General features: G+C 46.9%; 1 protein-coding gene and 1 non-coding gene across 11 annotated transcripts in view; both read left to right on the top strand.

Moving 5' to 3' along the window:
• The window catches only part of ANKRD6 (ankyrin repeat domain 6), a 182793-nt gene that overhangs the window by 153542 nt on the left and 9518 nt on the right, over positions 1–19733 (top strand). For 4 of the 10 annotated variants that reach the window (XM_010808496.4, XM_015472834.3, XM_059889658.1 and 1 more), the window contains 9 exons: positions 175–273; positions 4170–4268; positions 5999–6097; positions 8452–8550; positions 8935–9012; positions 14657–14761; positions 16076–16210; positions 16517–16702; positions 17647–17799. In XM_010808496.4, the coding sequence (XP_010806798.1) occupies positions 175–273; positions 4170–4268; positions 5999–6097; positions 8452–8550; positions 8935–9012; positions 14657–14761; positions 16076–16210; positions 16517–16702; positions 17647–17799 (1053 nt within the window). The remainder of the gene's footprint in view (positions 1–174; positions 274–4169; positions 4269–5998; positions 6098–8451; positions 8551–8934; positions 9013–14656; positions 14762–16075; positions 16211–16516; positions 16703–17646; positions 17800–19733) is intronic. The other 6 variants (XM_010808501.4, XM_059889661.1, XM_010808503.3 and 3 more) reach the window with 4 other exon arrangements.
• MIR7862 (microRNA mir-7862) lies at positions 14334–14396 on the top strand. The gene has a single exon (NR_107847.1). It is a non-coding gene; the product is annotated as a microRNA mir-7862 (primary transcript).

The following is a 19733-nucleotide window of genomic DNA, read 5'->3' as shown; positions in this document are numbered from 1 at the left end:
CTGGGAGAATGAATAAACTGCCACTCCGATCACTCCTTGGGTTCTGTGGTTTAGGTGAGAAACCCCAGCCAAGAGAGGCCCCTGTGTGGGCCTTAAAATAACCTGTGCTGTGCTGATGGTGAGCAGATGGATCAGGCTTGGGTGATGGGGCTTTCTCTCCTGTGTGCCCCCCAGGACGGGAACACGGCCCTGCACGAAGCATCCTGGCACGGTTTCAGCCAGTCGGCCAAGCTGCTCGTTAAAGCTGGAGCCAACGTGCTTGCCAAGAACAAGGTGAGGTCCGGCAGGTGTGAGACCCCCTTGGTCACAATGAAGACAGCCCGGCCCGCCTTCTTTAAGGGATCTTCCTCTTGCCAAGCAGAACTAGGGCTCGGGGCCGTGGATCCTGGTGCATCTGAAAGCTTGGAGCTGGAGTGCTCCCATGAGGGCTGCAGTTCTCCCTGCTTTCCCGTAGGTCCATGAGACTGTGGTCATGGGAGCCAGCCCCGTCCTGAGGGGGCAGAAAAGGACCACAGCATCTCCTCTCCCTTGCTGTCCTGTCACCTTCCACTTCCCTCCCTGTCTTTCCCTGCTATGTCCCTGGATCAGCCCCAGAGCCTCACAACGGACTGACTGATCTGTCTTGTCCCTTACGCATCCTGCTCCTCTCCTCAGGAACTTTCCAGAAAGCTCCTCACCTGTTGCTGTCTTGGGCTTCCCCAGAGCAGCCTCAGCCTCTGTTGTCGTCTCTCTGGGTGACTTTGGCGTGTGCCTCCCGGGCTTGCAGGGTGGGCCCACCATCTCTTCCCTCACCCCCTGCCTTAGGGTTATCTGGTTTCTTTTCTGCCCGTTGACCCTCAGGGTGGGGACCTGCCCGTCGGGTGGCTGGGTTTCTCCAGCTCCCGGGACTGCACACAGCTCTGTGCTGTGCTGACTGGTGAGATGTTTTCCCGTGGTTCCCTCATGGGTCGAGGGCTTCCGGGAAGCAGCCGGCCCTGCATTGTGGCATTTCCAGTAAAAGCCTGGCTCACTGCCTAGAGGACTGGTGGTTCTCCATTTCTTCCAGGTGGGATATAGCCTAGAACAGGAGTTGGTAAGTTTATACCAACTCGAAGTAGGTGGTTCCCAGTTAACGGATGGGGGGCCTCACCTGAGTCTTATAAGACATGTGATTCGTTTGTGACACAATTAGGGCTGTGAATTATCCCAGCTGGATCCACTTCACCACACTGCCACCTGTCCCCTGAAGGGCCCACCCCCAAATTGTGTAGGGAGCCACGAGTTCTGTCTCTAGATAGAACCACACAGGTGAGGTGTCATCCCAGGAGAGGGACTTACATGCTCACCAGCCTCAAACTCTAGGAAGCCTCTAGAAGGTCCTTCTCTTTTTTTCTTTTTCCCCCACAAATAAAATTATAAGATTATAAAGTCTACAATATCATGATTTGATAGCTCCCAAGGGTTAATGAACACATTGATCACCCCATTTATTTACCTTTTTGTGTCTGTGTGAGAGAACATTTAAGTTCTACAATTAGCAAATTTCAATTATACAAGACAGTGTTATCAGCTGTAGTCTGTAGACTACAGACACAGCTGTAGAACCACACGTTATCAGCTGTAGTCCCCATGTTACATGTTAGATTCACAGACCTTGTTCATCTTACAGCTGGAAGTTTACACTCTTTTACCAACCTCTCTTTATCCCCCTGCACCTCTCACTCCAGCTTCTGGCAGCCACTTTTCTACTCTCTGTTTCTACAAGTCCATCTTTTTTTTTCCCCCCAGACTCCACATAGAAGTGAGATGCTAGAGTATTTGTCTTTCTGTCTAACTTATTTCACTTGGTGTATCACCCTCTAGGTTCATCCATATTGTTGCAAGTGACAGGATTTCTTTCTTTTTAAAGGTTGGATAATATTCCATCACATAAGAAAGGTCCTTACTCAGCCAAGTACAGCAGCCCCTGTCTAGAAATCAGTACTCATTACTCAGGGTGGGAAAATGCCTGCTATGTATACAGCAGGTCAGCTTTTTAAATTTCAGGTTTGACATTGCAGCCTTTTGTGTCCACTTTCATTTTACACATTGGTTTGGAGTGCCTTCCATGTTATTACATGTATGATTAGTGCATTCCTTTTGATCACTGAGTAATGCTCCACTGTGTGGATATACCATAATCTGTATTCTAACCCATGTATTTTCATTTTCTTCCTCCAAATGCTTTTCAGCATGATCGATATTTTCTTATTGACAAAAGTAAATTTTATTTGTACAGCTATCAGATTTCTTTTCAACATATATTTAACATATATTTTTTTCAACATATATTTAAGTGACTCCCAGGAGGCCAACAGCTTTGAGGGAACCTTCTCTAAGTGTACTGAGAATTACACTAAGCTGAGCCCTGAGCCCTGCCAGGGAATGGAGTGTTTAAAATGTGGGCAGACCCTTTGTTTTGGAGGACGAAGCTAGCAGTGCTTCTCTGTCTGGCTGCACTTTAAAATCTCCTGGAGAGTTTTAAAAAAGCAGCGGGGAGAAGAGGGGAGAAAACCAAACCCACATGATGACAGGCCTGGGGTGACCAGCTGTCCTGGTTTTGCCTAGAGTTAGGGAAGGGAATGGCACCCCACTCCAGTACTCTTGCCTGGAAAATCCCATGGATGGAGAAGCCTGATAGGCTGCAGTCCATGGGGTCACTAAGAGTCAGACATGACTGAGTGACTTCACTTTCACTTTTCACTTTCATGCATTGGAGAAGGAAATGGCAACCCACTCCAGTGTTCTTGCCTGGAGAGTCCCAGGGACGGGGGAACCTGGTAGGCTGCCATCCATGGGGTCACACAGAGTCGGACACGACTGATGTGACTTAGCAGCAGGGAAGGGATGCATCCCAGAATGCAGACCTTTCAGCACCTACACATGAACAGCCTGGCCCCACCCCCTGGGGCAGGGACATTGCGTTGCATCCGTGCACTGGTCTGTTGAAAGGGTCCCCCAGTTGAGTCCAGCCTGCACCTGAGGCTTGATAACCAACAAACTCACTCAACTCGCAGGCTCAGAACTCACCAAGTTCCTGGAGGTAGCAGTGAGGAAAGAAAGACCCTGCCCAGGTTGGTTAGAGCTAAGGTCGTGAGAAGGATGGTAAGTGGCCCTGCAGTACACAGCTTTCCTCTATTTTTAAAAACCCATTCTTCTTTTCAAAGGTAAGGAATATAAACCATCCTTGAGTCTGGGCAGACAGTGCCGTATGATCCAAAGAGGAGTTAACTGGGCTAGGGAAAAGCCATAAACAGGCTGACAGCTCTGAGCCCACAACTGCAGGCCTGACCCAGCTTTTACGCTCAGCAGAACAAACACGGAGCTTATGTGTTTAATCTTCTGAATCCTTGCACCGAATCATGTTGCCTGCTTTTCTTGTCACTTTCCTAGGGGTTATCAGCAGCCTTGCAGGCCTTATTCCCCTAGTTTCAGAAAGTTCTCTTCTTGTCAATGAAGTCTTTCTGCAAGATTGCTGTGTGTGTGATCCTGACCTTTGGTTGCCATTTGACCTTGAAGGTAGACTCCCAAAAGCAAGAGGGTCTCTATCTGTGGGAAGTGATAGATGCGGTTGTATTGCATGGTGTGTGGGGACCTTGCCCAGAGTTTAAATTTTGATATTTCAAGGAAAACCCAAGATTTGGAAGAGGCTTGCAAATTAAATCTGTTACTGTAGCCTGCTGGAATTGGCCTGTTTTACCTCCATTGGTAGGCTGTCCACAGTTGTTCCGTGTTCCTCTTATAACTAAAAGGAACAGCCTTGTGCGTGTGCCCGGCACTCTGCCATGAAGAAGATGGTCTCCTCAGCACTCCGAATCAACCCTCATTGTCTCAGCACATAGGGGTCATGCTCCACTTTACAGGTGAGGAATTCACAGTGGTGCTTATTAAGAGCATTCCCCAGTAGCTTGCAAGCAGTAAGTGGCAGAGCCAGGGCTCGGAACCAAGGTTTTATGACCCACGTGACTCTTCTGCTGGTATGGATTCCCAGTTACATGTTCTTGCCTCTGAAGCACCCCAGCTGGGTCCACCGAGCAGAAAGCAGAGAGCGTAAACAGTGACTCTCCTGTAAGTCTTGGCCCCCTGCAAGTGTGCCCGGTCTGCTGGAGGTGTTGCTAACATGTGCCCCCCTCTGTTTGCCTCTCTCCCAGGCGGGGAACACGGCTCTGCACCTGGCCTGCCAGAACAGCCATGCCCAGAGCACCCGTGTCCTTCTGCTGGGCGGCTCCCGCGCCGACCTCAAAAATAACGTGGGTGAACAAAAATAGCATCTCTTGCACTCTCTTCCGTTGCCTGTATTATGAAAGCATACTAGAGTATTCATTTGTAGAAAACGAAAATTTGTTAATAAAAGGGGTTTGGGGACTATCAAGAAAGTATTCATTTGTTGCTAATTCCTAAAGGATCCTTTTGCAGCAGTCCCCAGTCTTTTAGGCTCAAGCGACAGGTTTCATGGAAGACAATCTTTTCACGGATGGGGGCAGGGTTGGGGGATGGTTTGGGGATGATTCAAGTGCATTAGATTTATTATGCACTTTAATGCCACCGCTGATCTGACAAGAGGTACCAGTCCGTGGCCCAGAGGTTGGGGACCTCTGCATTAGGGGAATGAGAAGAGAAATCAACACTCGGAAACACTGATTTTTCTCCCATGCTCGCCCCTTGCTCCTCAGCCTCTCAGTCTGTTTTATCATTTTGTACAGCAGGTGTCTAGCAAGCGGGTCTAAGAATGAGTAATTGTTTTCAGGAAGCCTCCGCCCACACAGTGTTGCACTCTTAGTAAATACCGGCTGATGCTGTACTGGCGAGGCTGTCTGATGCTCCATGCCCAGCATCTACAAATCTGTCCCTGAGGCATCCTTGGGATGAACTGATGATCAGTAGTTCTTGGACGTTCCTGACCTGAAAGGTCCCACGGGCATACCCCTTCCCTCCACAGACACTGCATTTCCTTCATGAAGCCTGTGCCACGTGGCAAGAGAATCTGAGGCTTCTCTCAAAAATGACTTTGGCTGGACGACTTCCCTGGTGGTCCAGTGGTTAGGACTCTGTGCTTCCACTGCAGGAGGCATGGATTTGATCCCTGGTTGGGGAACCAAGTCCTACAGGCTGTGCACAGTGGCCAAAAAAAAAAAAAGGACTTTTAGCTGGGGTTTCCTGACTGGGGGCAGCCTTATCTAAAGTGGTCCTGAGAATGCTCTGAGCTTCAGCTTTGAGCTTGGTTCCCTCTTAGTCCAGAGGAGAAGGTTGTGCTGAAGTGTCACCATCTCTAGACAGAACTAGAGCTCAAATGAGAAGTCAGGGGAGCGCCGCAAAACGTCACAGTATTGTCTCCAGTTCTCTTGTTTTCTCTCTGGGAGCAGTTTGGCCTGGGACCACCAAGGAAGACCCTGCTCCTGAATTTTTCTGAATGTCCTTTTTTATGCCCAGTGATTGCTTCCTCATCAGCTCCCTAGACTGCATTGCTCCCCATGGGATCCTGGGGTACTGCTAGAATGGGATGCACTTGAATTTTTTTAGAGCGCGTAATCTTAAAATCCAGCAACTCATCCCACTTTCTTAGTCCATTCAGCCACGATGGATCTGTGATGGGGAAAGTCTCATTTCCAAAGCAATGCTATCAATCTTAGGCAGTGTAATCCAGAGCCTTTGGGTTGTAGGAGAGGCAGGGGTTAGTGGAGTCTTAGGAAGTGCCTGCTAGGCAGAGCCTCTCTTAGTTTTGGCGAAGGTCTCTTGGGCAGCAGGCATCCAGGACCTGAAACCTGAGACAGTCTGCGTGGTGGGAAAGAGAGCTGCACACAGTAAAGGGCTGCAAGTCGTGGAGTGAGCACCTACGATAAAGGAGATGCTTGTCATTCAGGCCATTGCCCTGTGAGGAATATATGCTAGTCTGCTAGCTTTTAAATGATAGTTTTCTTTTAATTTTTGTTTTGTTTTGTAACCGCTCAGACCGTGCTTAGAGTTTGATTTCTGTCCGCAGGCAGGCGACACCTGTTTGCACGTTGCCGCACGCTATAATCACTTGTCCATCATTAAGCTCCTCCTCAGTGCTTTCTGTTCTGTCCATGAAAAGAACCAGGTCAGTGCATGTGTTCTCCCCGTGGTTCTCAGGCAGGTGCGCTAGCGCCAGCGGGGACAGAGGTTGCTGGGAGGTGGTGCCTGCTCCCGGTATGGGACTTGGCCAGTGCTGGCCTTCGAAGGAACCACAGATTCCCTGTGGCCCTGGTTTATCTGGCGTTCTGGAGAAAGCGTGCTCTGTCATTCCAGTGCGTATCACCACATTTGTGTAGTGAACATTTTTGGAAATCCTGGGGGTGGGTTTTGTTGTTAGTATGGTTTTTAAAAATGAAACCCACAAGGAAGAGTGGCTTGGTAAGTAAGCAGGGGCTTTCGGCGTCATGATTTCTGTTCCTTGCACCGCCACCTTTATGTGAGCTGAGCTGATGGCGTCTCTTGTTTCTGTAAAGCTCGGTGCGTGGGCAGTGTCTACACTGTGCAGTGGGGTTCTGAAATACAGCTGTGGTTATTACAGTGTTCTGTGGAAATGTGATTTTTCAATAGTCATTTGGATTTTTAAAAATTGTCTTGTTATTTATTGAAACCTATGCCTAACTGATGCATTGTTTGGCTTTTCTGAGTTTGGGTGCATAAGTCTGAAATTTAAAAAATTAGATCATGATTCAGATTTAAAATACCCTATAATGGTGATTACTGACCCTGGCTGCATATTGGGATCAAAAGGGAATTTAAATATACCATTCCTGAATCCCACCCCAACGTAAATGACCAGAACGTCTGGGGCTGAGGTCCAGGATAACAGTATTTTTTTTAAAGCTCCTGGTCTAAGTGAGGGCTTCCCTGGTGACTGTCAGTAAAGAATCTGCCTGCAGTGCAGGAGGCTTCTTGCAATATAGGAGACCAGGGTTCAATCCCTGGGTCGGGAAGTTCCCCCAGAGAAGGAAATGGCAACCGACTCCAGTGTTCTTGCCTGGAAAATCCCATGCCTGAGTGTGCAGACAGGATGGAGGACCACTGACCTAATAGCTGAAGTCTGTCATTCTATAGTCTCCCCATGGACTCTAGCTTGTCAGATTACCCCCAACACAGCCCTCACCAGCTGGTGCTTCTCAACCTGGGAGGCGCATTTCAATCACCTGGGAGCTTTGAAAAATCAGCCCTATCCATGCTCCAGGCCACTTAAGTCAATGTCTGGGTGGGACTCTGGCGTCAGTAGTTTATAAAGCTTCCCAGCTGATTCCAGTGAGCAGCGGAGACTGGAAACCACAGCTCCAGAACTTCCCCTAACATACAACTAGGTGACTCAGGAATGAAATGAACACTTTCCCTGTCTACTCACCAGGGAAGGAGGCCTGAGAACGGCTGGATTTTCATACTTGATCACCTGCCAGGAATGAATGAATGAGTGATTTCACTTCTGTATGCATCTAACTTATTTATGTCATCTGGTTTGGGAATTAAAACCAACATTTGCATTTGGAATTAGCCCACCAAGCTGCATCTGTTCATATCCTTCTTTGATTGTCTGAAATGTTTTTTGTAAAAAATAAATTATTGGCTAAATTTGGTAAGGAGTTGAAAACAGCTGGTGTTAAATGAGCGCTATCTTCAGTGACTCCACCCAAACAGAAAACTCCCTGGCCTGTAGGATGATCCCAGTGGCCCTTTCACATCCCTAAGGGTGGCTGCAGGGTTGGACTATTACTCTGGGGCCTGTAGAAGTAGCTACCTTAGAAGCTCCTGCTTATTCTAGCTCAGAAACCAAGGGGTTCTCTGCCCATCCCCTGCCAGGGCAGACAGACAGGGTCCAGAGCTACCTTTTAAGTAAAAATTTTAAAAACTATGAGTTAAAAGAAATATTTAAAATACGTGGCTGAGATCCTGCCACTGTGTAAGGTCAGGGCCTACCATTCCTAACATCCCAGGCCCAGCATTGCTTTGTCCCCCTGCACTTAATCCTGTCCTGTCATTTCTGGCATCCCACTCAGAAAGGAATGTGGTATTTGTGTGTAGTTCATTCAGTTCCCAAGATCTCTTTTAAAAAAGAACCACATTTAAACAACAAGATCCTACTCTATAGCACAGGAAACTATATTCAATATCCTGTGATAAACCATAATAGAAAAGGACATAAAAATGTATATAACATTACATGCTATATGGTAGAAATTAATACATTATAAATCAATTATACTTCAGTAAAATAATTTTAAAAATAAAGTATGAGTTAAAAGAAATATTTTAAAGAAATAATAAAAAGAACCACATAACACTTTAGCCAAGGGCCACTTGTCAGTCTAAGGCAAATTTTAGTTTAACTTTGAAAAGCCACCACCAAATCATGGGATAAAAAGCTGGAGGGCTGTGGGCCATGATCCCATGGGGTTTAGCAGGCTTTCTTCTGATGGATTCCAGGCTGGAGACACGGCACTTCATATTGCTGCTGCCCTAAATCACAAGAAGGTGGTTAAAATCTTGCTGGAAGCTGGAGCAGATGGGACCATCGTCAATAATGTAAGTGGAGTTGCAGCCACGGTTTCTAAAGCCGTTCCCACCCCTTTCGGGGTCAGGGTGTGTTGTGGCCACCTCACCTCCTGTAAACTCAGAGCACACAGCCTCGCCCAGCCTCGCTCTGGAAGAGCTGCAGCGTGCCGACCCCACGACCCCTGAGGCCCGAGGGGGTGGGCTTGAGGGGACCCCTACTCTCAGCAGCCCCGTGGGTTACAAACCCCGAGGGCCCATCTTCAGACAGGTCAGTGAGCACGTCCTGACATGAAAAGGGTCAGGGGTGTCTAAGTAAACTGGCAAGTAGATGCCGGAAGTGACTGTCCCGGCTGGCTTGTGCGTGTCCCCGGCTGGAGTCCTGTACTCACTGGTCTTCCCTGTGCCTTTCCTTAGGCAGGCCGGACTCCGCTGGAGACTGCCCGCTACCACAATAATCCGGAAGTTGCTCTTCTCCTCACTAAAGCGCCCCAGGTAGGATCTGCTGCATTTTCCCCTGTATTGATTATGTGGGGGCTGCAGAGTTGTTGGGATTCCTTGGGTTGCTATCTACTGAAGCCAGATCAAACCACCTTAGGGACTGATGGGTTTCCTGAGCAGGTAGTGGACACATAGGAATCCACATGAGCCTCCAGGAAACTGGAACCAGAGACTTCAGGCCCAGCAGGCTGTTTTCATACATGGCATCGTTTCCTCTTTGTGGCTGGATCATTGTCACAACCAGTTTCCTGGATCATAATTTCCCAGCCAGGGAAAAGTACCAGTTTAAAATGTAGGAGAGACTTCCCTGGCGTTCCAGTGGTTAAGACTCTGTGCTTCCAGTGCAGGACATGTGGGTTTGATCCTTGGTAGGGAAACAAAGGTCCAGTAAGGTGTGCAGTGCAGCCAAAAAATGAAAACAATAAAACATCATAGGAGAAGGTTGGTCGTGATTGGGAGCTTGGGTCAGATGCCCAAAACACGTGGGACAGAGGTGCTTTAGGGAGATGGTCGTGTCTGTTTGACCACGTGGTTACAAGAGGGATTTCCCAGAGAAAGGTGGGAATGGGCATCTGTCTGGGCAGCCGTATCTGTCTACTAGAGGCAGTTGGGTACAGTACAGTTGTACTCCTTTTAATTAAGTATTGCATGATGTATGGATGTGAGAGTTGGACTGTGAAGAAAGCCGAGCGCTGAAGAATTGATGCTTTTGAACTGTGGTGTTGGAGAAGACTCTTGAGAGTCCCTTGGACTGCAAGGAGATGCAACCAGTCCATTCTGATCAGCCCTGAGATTTCTTTGGAAGGAATGATTTTAAGGCTGAAACTCCAGTACTTGGGCTAACTCATGCAAAGAGGTGACTCATTGGAAAAGACTCTGATGCTGGGAGGGATTGGGGGCAAGAGGAGAAGGGGACGACAGAGGATGAGATGGCTGGATGGCATCACTGACTCGATGGATGTGAGTCTGAGTGAACTCTGGGAGTTGGTGATGGACAGGGAGGCCTGGCGTGCTGCGATTTATGGGTTCGCAAAGTCAGACACGACGGAGCGACTGAACTGAACTGATGGTATATTGGCCATCATTCAATTTTAATAGATGACTGATATTTAAAGTTGAAATGATCTAAGTCTGAAATTTAATCATGGTAATTTATAAGCTATTTATGATTTCAGCACCCTGAAATAGCTTTGTTTATATTACCTTCCACAGATACATAATGTTTATATAGCTGTGCCTACTATGTATATCCCCCTTTGTATTCTCCTCTTTATCCTATCTATGATAGGAAACTGTTCTGCAGTCTTCACAATTATTTATCATAATGGAAGCATAATATTCTTTTCTGGTTGCTGACCAGTATTAAACCATTTCCTTAATGTTAGACATTTTGGTTACTTCCCAGTTGGAGCTACTCTGTTCCTTTACAGCAAACAGTGATTGGTTTTCCACCTTTTTCTGGCTAATGCTGCAAGAAGGCAAAGTCTTGAGGAGCCAAAGGGACAGCCTGGACCCCAGGTGTTGCCCAGGCCCAGCCAACCTCGGGTTCTGGGTGGCCTTGATTCCATCTATGTGTTAAAAACACACCTGATGTAACTAGCAGTTTCTGGAAGTAGTTAAGATTTTATCTCTTGTAGAATCGATCACCCTCTTGCCCATGGAGTAAGTCCTTTTCAGTGGGCTCTGGAGATCCACAGAGCCCCTGAAAGGTGTGAGTTGGATGATCCTTCAGAAAAAGGCTCCATCTTTGTCTAGCTGTTTGCAAACAAATTCTCAGCATAATCACCTCCAGAATCCTGATAGAAAAATGCTAGCCTCTCCTGGATCAAAAAGGACAGGGTGCTGTATAAGTGTCAGAATCCATCACAGTTACCTGGCGCTTTAGAGTCTGGCAGTTTAATGGACAGCCAGCCCTGTGCTCAGTCATATGAAGACGGTCAAGTCTTGTGGGGTGGAGGATCCCCCTGGCACGCAAGGACTGATGTGCCTTTAACCTGCCTGTCATTTATCTTCTAGAGCCCAGGGATCTGGATTCCCAGGGATAAAGCTCACTTGTGAACTATTTTCCTGTGTGGGTTCTCCTTTAGCCTTTACCATTTAAAAAACATGGCTTGGGACGTCCCTGGTGATCCAGTGGCTAAGACCCCACGCTCTCATCGCAGGGGGCCCGGGTTTGATCCCTGGTCAGGAAACTAGATCCCACATGTCACAACTAAGACCCAGTGCATCCAAATAAATAAATGTTGTTTAAAAATAGGCTTAGGGAGGGGGGTTCAGGATGGGGAACACATGTGCACCCGTGGCTGATTCAAGTCAATGAATACAATACAAAACCAATACAATATTGTAAAGTAAAATTAATTAATTAATTTAAAAAAAATTGAAAAAGGCTTAAGCAAGATTTTCCACACCCATACTGAATAACAAATAAATAGAATATTTTTTAAAGTTTTTTTCTTTTCTTTTTTTTACATAATTGTATGTACTAACCCTTATTTTTCAATGCATAGTAAAAGCTTTGGAATATGCATAAAATTGTATGCATACTATTTTGTTGATCTGTAGTTACAGAAATGGCCTCAGTGTTTGTCTTAACTGAAATGAGAAATTCCCTTGTCCTAGTACCTTAGTTGATCATGGATTTTGATGGTTCACAGCAGTACTAAAAGGGTATTTCCTTCTGAAACTTTAAGATTAATATTCCCTGATTTCTGTGAGGTGGAGAATATGGATGATCTGGGTGGATGGGATAGCTCTCTGAGAAAGGCTGTGAGCCATGCAGAGTTGTCACTGGCTAATAATGTGGTCAGTGGAGGGAATTTTTCTGATTATTTTGTGTTTGGTGAACTGAATGTTACTTCTCATTTTTGGTTGATGTGGTTCACAGGTGCTTTGGAAAGTGACTTTTAGGCTGATTCTGGAGCTTTGTCCTGTTGTAAGTGTCCGTACAGCAGATGAGCACTAGTTGCTTCTTTTCATCTGACTCAACTTCCTACTGAGTCTAAATTTAGCTTAGGACACTGGTTCTCAGACCTTTTCTGTCTAAAGACCCCTTAACTTTTCTTCAATGTTCAGTCAGTTCAGTTCAGTCGCTCATTTGTGTCGGACTCTTTGCGACCCCATGAATTGTTGCAGCATGCCAGGCCTCCCTGTCCATCACCAACTCCCAGAGTTCACTCAAACTCATGTCTATCCAGTCAGTGATGCCATCCAGCCATCTCATCCTCTGTCGCCCCTTTTCCTCCTGCCCCCAATCCCTCCCAGCATCAGAGTCTTTTCCAATGAGTCAACTCTTCGCATGAGGTGGCCAAAGTACTGGAGTTTCAGCCTTAGCATCAGTCCTTCCAATGAACACTCAGGACTGATCTCCTTTAGAATGGACTGGTTGGATCTCCTTGTAGTCCAAGGGACTCTCAAGAGCCTTCTCCAATACCACAGTTCAAAAGCATCAATTCTTTGGCGCTCAGCTTTTTTCACAAACTCTCACATCCATACATGACCACTGGAAAAACCATAGCCTTGAATAGACGGACCTTTGTTGGCAAAGTAATGTCTCTGGTTTTCAGTATGCTAGCTAGGTTGGTCATAACTTTCCTTCCAAGGAGTAAGCATCTTTTAATTTCATGGCTGCAGTCACCATCTGCAGTGATTTTGGAGCCCCCAAAAAATAAAGTCTGATACTGTTTCCACTGTTTCCCCATCTATTTCCCATGAAGTGATGGGACCAGATGCCATGATCTTCGTTTTCTGAATGTCGAGCTTTAAGCCAACTTTTCACTCTTCTCTTTCACTTTCATGGGCTTTTGAGTTCCTCTTCACTTTCTGCCACAAGGGTGGTGTCATCTGCATATCTGAGGTTATTGATATTTCTCCCGGCAGTCTTGATTCTAGCTTGTGCTTCTTCCAGCCCAACGTTTCTCATGATGTACTCTGCATCTAAGTTATATAAGCAGGGTGACAATATACAGCCTTGACGTACTCCTTTTCCTATTTGGAACCAGTCTGTTGTTCCATGTCCAATTCTAACTGTTGCTTCAATGTTATGGAGGCCCATAATGAACTTTATGTACGTGAGTTTATATCTATCAGTAGTTACCAATTGAAAATAAAGTTGAGAAATATTAAATACTTTATCATTTGAAAGTAAATCCATTTTGTAATAACATAAATAGCATCATTTTGCAAAAGAATACTTTTCAAAACAAAAATTGAGTGTAGAATTGTTGAACATTTTTTGCACATCTTCTTACTGTCTTACTTAGATCAGAATTCTGCCGTCTTTTATTTCTGCATGCAGTCTATTGTAGTATCACTTACATAGCTTCTGGCAAACACAACAGTACACTCATGAGAGAATGAACATGAAAAATGCCAATGTTGTTGTAACATTATGTAAATAATCTTAACCTCATGGACACAGGGGCCCCTGGACACTTTTAGACCTGCTGGCTCTCAGGGGATGAGAATATAATTTAAAAATTCTGTTCATCTGCAGGCATATATTTTCCATTTAGGTGGTACCCACTGCCTGTTGAGGGTGTTGGTTTTTTGTTTTTTTGGTCCTATAATGTGTCACTTGAATTTAATGAACACAAGAAGAAAGTTTGACCTTGAGATGAAAATCACTAGGCTGAATTTCAGAGAACACTTGTCTGTCTATAAGACAATGAAATACTGTTTTATTGCAGAAAGAGTGTGACCTTGAAAGTGCTTCTGACTTCTGGACCTCCTTTGGTTTTTTAAAGGGAGTGAACCCTGGAACTAGGAGTAGGGAGTCTGGAGGAGAAGGGTGCGGGGCCGAGCCAGAGACTGAGGTTTCCGCCGGCTCAAAGATCTGTGTAACATGTTCGCTTAGAAGCCTTCCTGCTGACTAAGCGACTCGGAGGCCCCCAGGCAGGTGGGAGACACCTGACAGTGGCCGATGGACCAGGTGTGCCTGCTACCTACTTTGTCTTGGTTAATACCAGCAGCTCCCTGTTCTCATGTTAGAGAGGCCAGAGCACAGAAAGGTCAAATAACTTGCTTGAAGATCTCCAGCTTGCTGCTAGGCTTCAGTCTGCAGGGCCCCACATGTACTTGCTTGTGTCCCATCCATATCTCTGCACTCGAAGGGGCTGACCAAAGGCTTCTTCTGGGGGAAGAGACTCCAGCCCCGTGGCTGGTACCATGGCTCACAGGTGCATCTCAGTTGTATTTGAATGAAAGTTCTATTTGAATATGACTTGGATACAATTCGGCCAAGAAGGAAGTCTGATGGGCTAGGTCACGCCCTGTATCCCAAGACAGACTGTGCCTGGCATAGGGCTGCCGCGTCGCACAGCTCCAGGGGACGCCGTTCCTGTCCTGGACTATGTGAGTGGTGCTCCCTGGAGCTGAGCAGCGCACAGCCTGCTCACACCTACATGGCGGCCCTGGCCCAGCACCACGTGCCTGTTAGTGTTATTGTAGACCGTGAACTCCTCAAGGTCAGGATGACGTCCTTGCATCTCTGGGACCCTGAGCGCCCAGCACAGGGTGTAGGGGACATAGCAGGTGGTCCAGAGGCACTTGCTCGATGTGGTCTCCCCGGCTCGGCCGGAAGCTCTTGTCAGGTCCGCGCACACCAGTAGTTTGTAACGATGCCTCTTGCCTCCTTCAGGTCTTGCGCTTCAGTCGTGGGCGAAGCCTGAGGAAAAAGAGAGAGAGGCTCAAGGAAGAGAGGAGAGCTCAGTCTGTGCCGAGAGATGAGGTGGCACAAAGCAAGGTGGGGGGCGGCCCTCCCGCCCGCCTGCGGGTGGAAAACTGTCTCCCTGCCTCCTCTGGGCCCGCCTCGGTCTCTCCTTCCTGCTGGGTCCTTCAGAGCTTGTCTTTCCTTCCGGTCTCTTGTCTTCCACTCTCCCAAGATTTCGGGCTGTGGGCTCGCATGCCACTGGTCTTTTCCAACACCCCGTGTATTTGCAAGCCCTGAGCATCTGTGGCCTCGCCACTTCCACGTGGACAGCACTGCCTCTGGCAGCACACCCTCCATCATGGAGAGCAGTGGTTTGCAAAATGTGGATCCACTTGTCACCTGGAACCTTGTTAGACATGCAAATTTGGGGGCCTCACCCCAGACCCACTGGATCAGAAACTCTGAGGTGGGGCCCAGCAATCTGTGGTTGAACAAGCTCTCCAGGTGATTTCAATCTGGACTAAAATTGGAGGACCACTGGTATAGCTTGCTGCCTCTCTTTCCTCCTAGGGAATAAACCAAGGCAGTGCTAGCCCACATGGCTCCTCGTGCAAATTAGATAAAAGATGCCTCCTGAACAGATCAGCCCAGCACAGGGCACTTACGGTGAAAAGAGCCGGAGCTGGACTTCAGCTCCCCCTGCCTCACTCGTGCCCTCGGCTTTGTGCCTTTGTGCAGTGAACAGCTTGCACAACTGTACTTGGCAGCTCTGGAATGAACCGTGCCTTTCAGCTCCCCCAGAGGGAAGAAGACTAGGATTTAGAGACAATTTTGGGGACATAAAATTTTATACCAAGTACTTGTTTTTCTGTCCATTTGAGAATCTTATCAATTTCCAGGGTTAAGGCCTTGTAACTTTCATTACATTCCTGTGTATGAATTCTACATGTTAACTTGTAAACATTCTCAAAAGGACTAGAAATGGTAATTTTTTTTTCCCTTTCATTTCAAAGGGTTCTCATTCTCCTCTATGAATTGTGAGGGTTCAAGTTCAAAGAATGAGTGGGATTGTCTTTTTGTTGAAATGTATAAGATAAAAAAAACCTCTAATGCTGAAGTGTTTCATGTCTGCTAGCTTCCTGAAGTTCTAAAACACAGAATGAGACCCAAGGTGATATCTACTTTGGCACCTAATAAATAAAAAGACAAATATTCGACTCCCCAGGAAAAGCACAGGTGTTCAGTTAGAATCATAAGCAGTGTTCCCTGTGTCTGAAATTTGTCATTTTTTTAACGATTCCCAGGGGTCCTTTAAGTGGATGGAGTCTGGGAAATGTTATGCCATGATGGAATAAGGCTGAGGGGTCCAGTAGAGGAGGTGTCTGGGTCTTTTTTCCCCCTCTGTAGGGAAGTGTCTCGGCAGGAGACACCCATAGCAGTGAACAGGCTGCGCCCAGGAAAGAAGAGGCCAGAGAAGATGTCCTGTCTGCCTCCCCGGAGCCCAGAGCAAAGGACAGCAGACAGAGAAAGTCAAGACCCAAGGTCAGGAGGCACGTGAGAGCCGCCGAGAGGGCTGGGAGGTGGGCTGGCGGAGGGCCCTGGAATAGCGTCATGCCCAGCAGTTAAAAAGCCACTTCACTTGGCTTGCTTGCTGCTTTGGGGCCAGAGCGCAGAAATTGGCCCTGGCCAGCTGCAGACACAAGGTTAGCGTGTGACAGCTCTCTTGGTACGTGGTCCCTAGAGTAGAATGCTGCCAGAGAGCGTGGTGGGCCGGATGGGAGCCGCTGGCTGGGTGTCAGGCTCACACATGTCGCGTGCTCACAGCGGCGGTCTCCTCCTCTCCCACAGGTGTCAGCGTTTTCTGACCCCACCCCTCCAGCAGACCAGCAGCCCGGACAGCAGAAGAACGTGCATGCTCACAGTCACCCTAAAAAGAGGCCCAGGCATCGCTGCTCACCCCCGCCCCCTCCGCACGAGTTCAGAGCATACCAGCTCTACACGCTGTACCGGGGCAAGGACGGCAAAGTGATGCAGGTACCTGCTGGGCCCTGTCAGGACAGGACCAAGGGCTGCAAGCAAGGAGTCTGTGTAACCCTGTTGCTGGAGGCTAATATCCACTGTAGGCAGTGACTGCAGAAGGTAGGAGCTTTGATGATAAGCCAGCTGGCCCTCTCCACCTAAATAGTACAGTACCCTCCTGCTGCTTAGGCCTGGTGAGCCAAGGGATGTTACAAGGCTTTCTACACTCACCTTGTTCAGTCGCTAAGTCATGTCTGACTCTGTGACCTCATGGACTGCAGCACACCAGGCCTCTCTGTCCCTGATTGTCTCTGGGAGCTTGCCCAAGTTCATGTCCATTGAATCGGTGATGCCATCCAACCATCTCATCCTGTGTTACACTCTTCTCCTTTGCCTTCAGTCTTTCCCAGCATCAGGATCTTTTCCAATGAATCGACTCTTCACATCAGGTGGTCAAAGTATTGGAGCTTCAGCTTTGGTCCTTCCAATGAGTATTCAGGGTTGATTTCCTTTAGGATTGACTGGTTTGATCTCCTTGCAGTCCAAGGGACTCTCAAGAGTTTTCTCCAGCACCATCCTTAGGTGACCAGATAATCTTGAGACCAGAGAAAGGATAAAAGCAGCTTGAAGGAATTCCTTGGCAGTCCAGTGGGTAGGACTTGTTACTTTCACTGCCAGGGGCCTGGATTTGATCCCTTATCTGGGAACTAAGATCTTTCAGGCTGCGTGGAGTGCACACACACACACACAAAGCCAACTGAGGACTGAAACTGTATGTTACCCTCTCTGAATCTTCTTAGCATTTACCAGCCCTATCAGCTTGGCTTGTTAGATAGTCCAGAGCTACCACAGGGGTGAGTCTCCTCCATCACATGTGTCTCCCAGATGTACTGACCAACACAGGATGGGTACCAAGGAATAAACGAGTTGAATTGATTCCTTTCTGGCTTTCCTCTTAGGCGCCAATAAATGGCTGTCGGTGTGAACCCCTGATCAACAAGCTGGAGAATCAGCTGGAAGCAACTGTGGAGGAGATCAAAGCAGAGCTGGTGTCGGTTCAGGATAAGATGAACGTGAAGCTGGGGCACATGGAGAATAAGACCCAGCACCAAGTAAGTAGTCACCATTCTCCTCATGATGCAGTGTTCTGGCAGAAAATGAAATCAGAGACCTCAGCACGCCTTTCTGTCCTGCAAACTCTACCCTGAGCATGTCAGGCAGGCTGTCAGAGAAGAGGCCTGTGATTTCTTTAAAGCCATTGTGATTTCCTTCTTTAAAAAAAAAAAAAATTTATTGGAGTATAGTTGCTTTACAATATTGTGTTGGTTTCTGCTGTAGAGCAAAGTGACTCAGCCATACATACACATATATCCCCTCTTTTTGGATTTCCCTCCCGTTTAGGTCACCACAGAGCATTGAGTAGAGTTCCCTGAACTGCACTCACCTGTTTTATATTACATAGTAGTGTAGGTAGGAGGCTTAGTTGCTCAGTTGTGTCCAGTTCTTGTGACCCCATGGATTGTAGCCCACCAGGCTCCTCTGTCCACGGGACTCTCTAGCAAGAATTCTGGAGTGGGTTGCCATTTCCTTCTCCATATATAGTAGTGTATATATATGTAAATGCCCATCTCAATTCATCCTATCTTCTCTTCCTCCCTTGGTATCCATATGTTTGTTCTCTGTGTCTCTATTCCTGCCCTGCAAATAGGTTCATCTGTACCGTTTTTCTAGCTTCCATATATATGCATTAAAATAGAGAATATTTTTCTTTTTTCTGACTCATTTTGCATGACAGTCTCTAGGTCCATCCACGTCTCTGCAAATGGTACAATTTCATTCTTTTTTATGGTTGAGTAATATTTCATTGTATATTTGTACCACATCTTCTTTATCCATTCCTCTGTTGATGGACATTCAGGTTGCTTTAATGTCCTGGCTGTTGTAAATAGTGCTGCAGTGAACATTGGAGTGTGCATGTCTTTTGGAATTATGGTTTTCTCCAGGTATATGCACAGGAGTGGGGTTGCTGGGTCATATGGAAGATCTTCTGGCAATTTTTCAAGATTGCCGGGAGAAATATCAATAACTTCAGATATGCAGATGACACCACCCTTATAGCAGAAAGCGAAGAAGAACTAAAAAGCCTCTTGATGAAAGTGAAAGAGGAGAGTGAAAAAGTTGGCTTAAAACTCAACATACAGAAAACTAAGATCATGGCATCTGGTTCCATCACTTCATGGGAAATAGATAGGAAAGCAGTGGAAACAGTGACAGACTTTATTTTTGGGGGCTCCAAATCACTGCAGATGGTGACTTCAGCCATTAAATTAAAAGATGCTTGCTCCTTGGAAGAAAAGTTATGACTAACTTAGACAGCTTCTTAAAATAGAAGCACTTTACCAACAAAGGTCCGTCTAGTCAAAGCTATGGTTTTTCTAGTAGTCATGTATGAATGTGAGAGTTGGACTATAAAGAAAGCTGGGCACCAAAGAATTGATGCTTTTGAACTGCTGTGTTGGAGTAGACTCTTGAGAGTCCCTTGGATAGCAAGGAGATCCAACCAGTCCATCCTAAAGGAAATCAGTCCTGAATATTCATTGAAAGGCCTGATGCTGAAACTGAAACTCTAATACTTTGGCCACCTGATGCAAAGAAGTGATTCATTAGAAAAGACCCTGATGCTGGGAAAGATTGAAGGCGGGAGGAAAAGGGGATGACAGAGAATGAGATGGTTGGATGGCATCACCAACTCAATGGACATGAGTTTGAGTAAGCTCCAGGAGTTGTCAATGGACATGGAAGCCTGGCGTGCTGCAGTCCATAGGGTTGCAAAGAGTCGGACATGCCTGAGCGACTGAACTGAACTGATGATAGGTCTAGTTTTAGTTTTGTAAGGAACCTCTATGCTATTCTCCATAGTGGATACTTCAGTTCACATTCCCATCAGCAGTGTAGGAGGGCTCCCTTTTCTCCACACCCTCTCCAGTGTTTATTGTTTGTAGATTTTTGATGTTGGCCATTCTGACTAGTGTGAAGTGATACCTCA

The sequence above is a fragment of the Bos taurus genome, chromosome 9 (assembly GCF_002263795.3).
Source record: "Bos taurus isolate L1 Dominette 01449 registration number 42190680 breed Hereford chromosome 9, ARS-UCD2.0, whole genome shotgun sequence".
In the NCBI taxonomy this organism is placed as follows: Eukaryota; Metazoa; Chordata; class Mammalia; order Artiodactyla; family Bovidae; genus Bos; species Bos taurus.
Note: the sequence above shows the minus strand (reverse complement) of the source record. Positions and strands in the feature narration are given on the sequence as shown.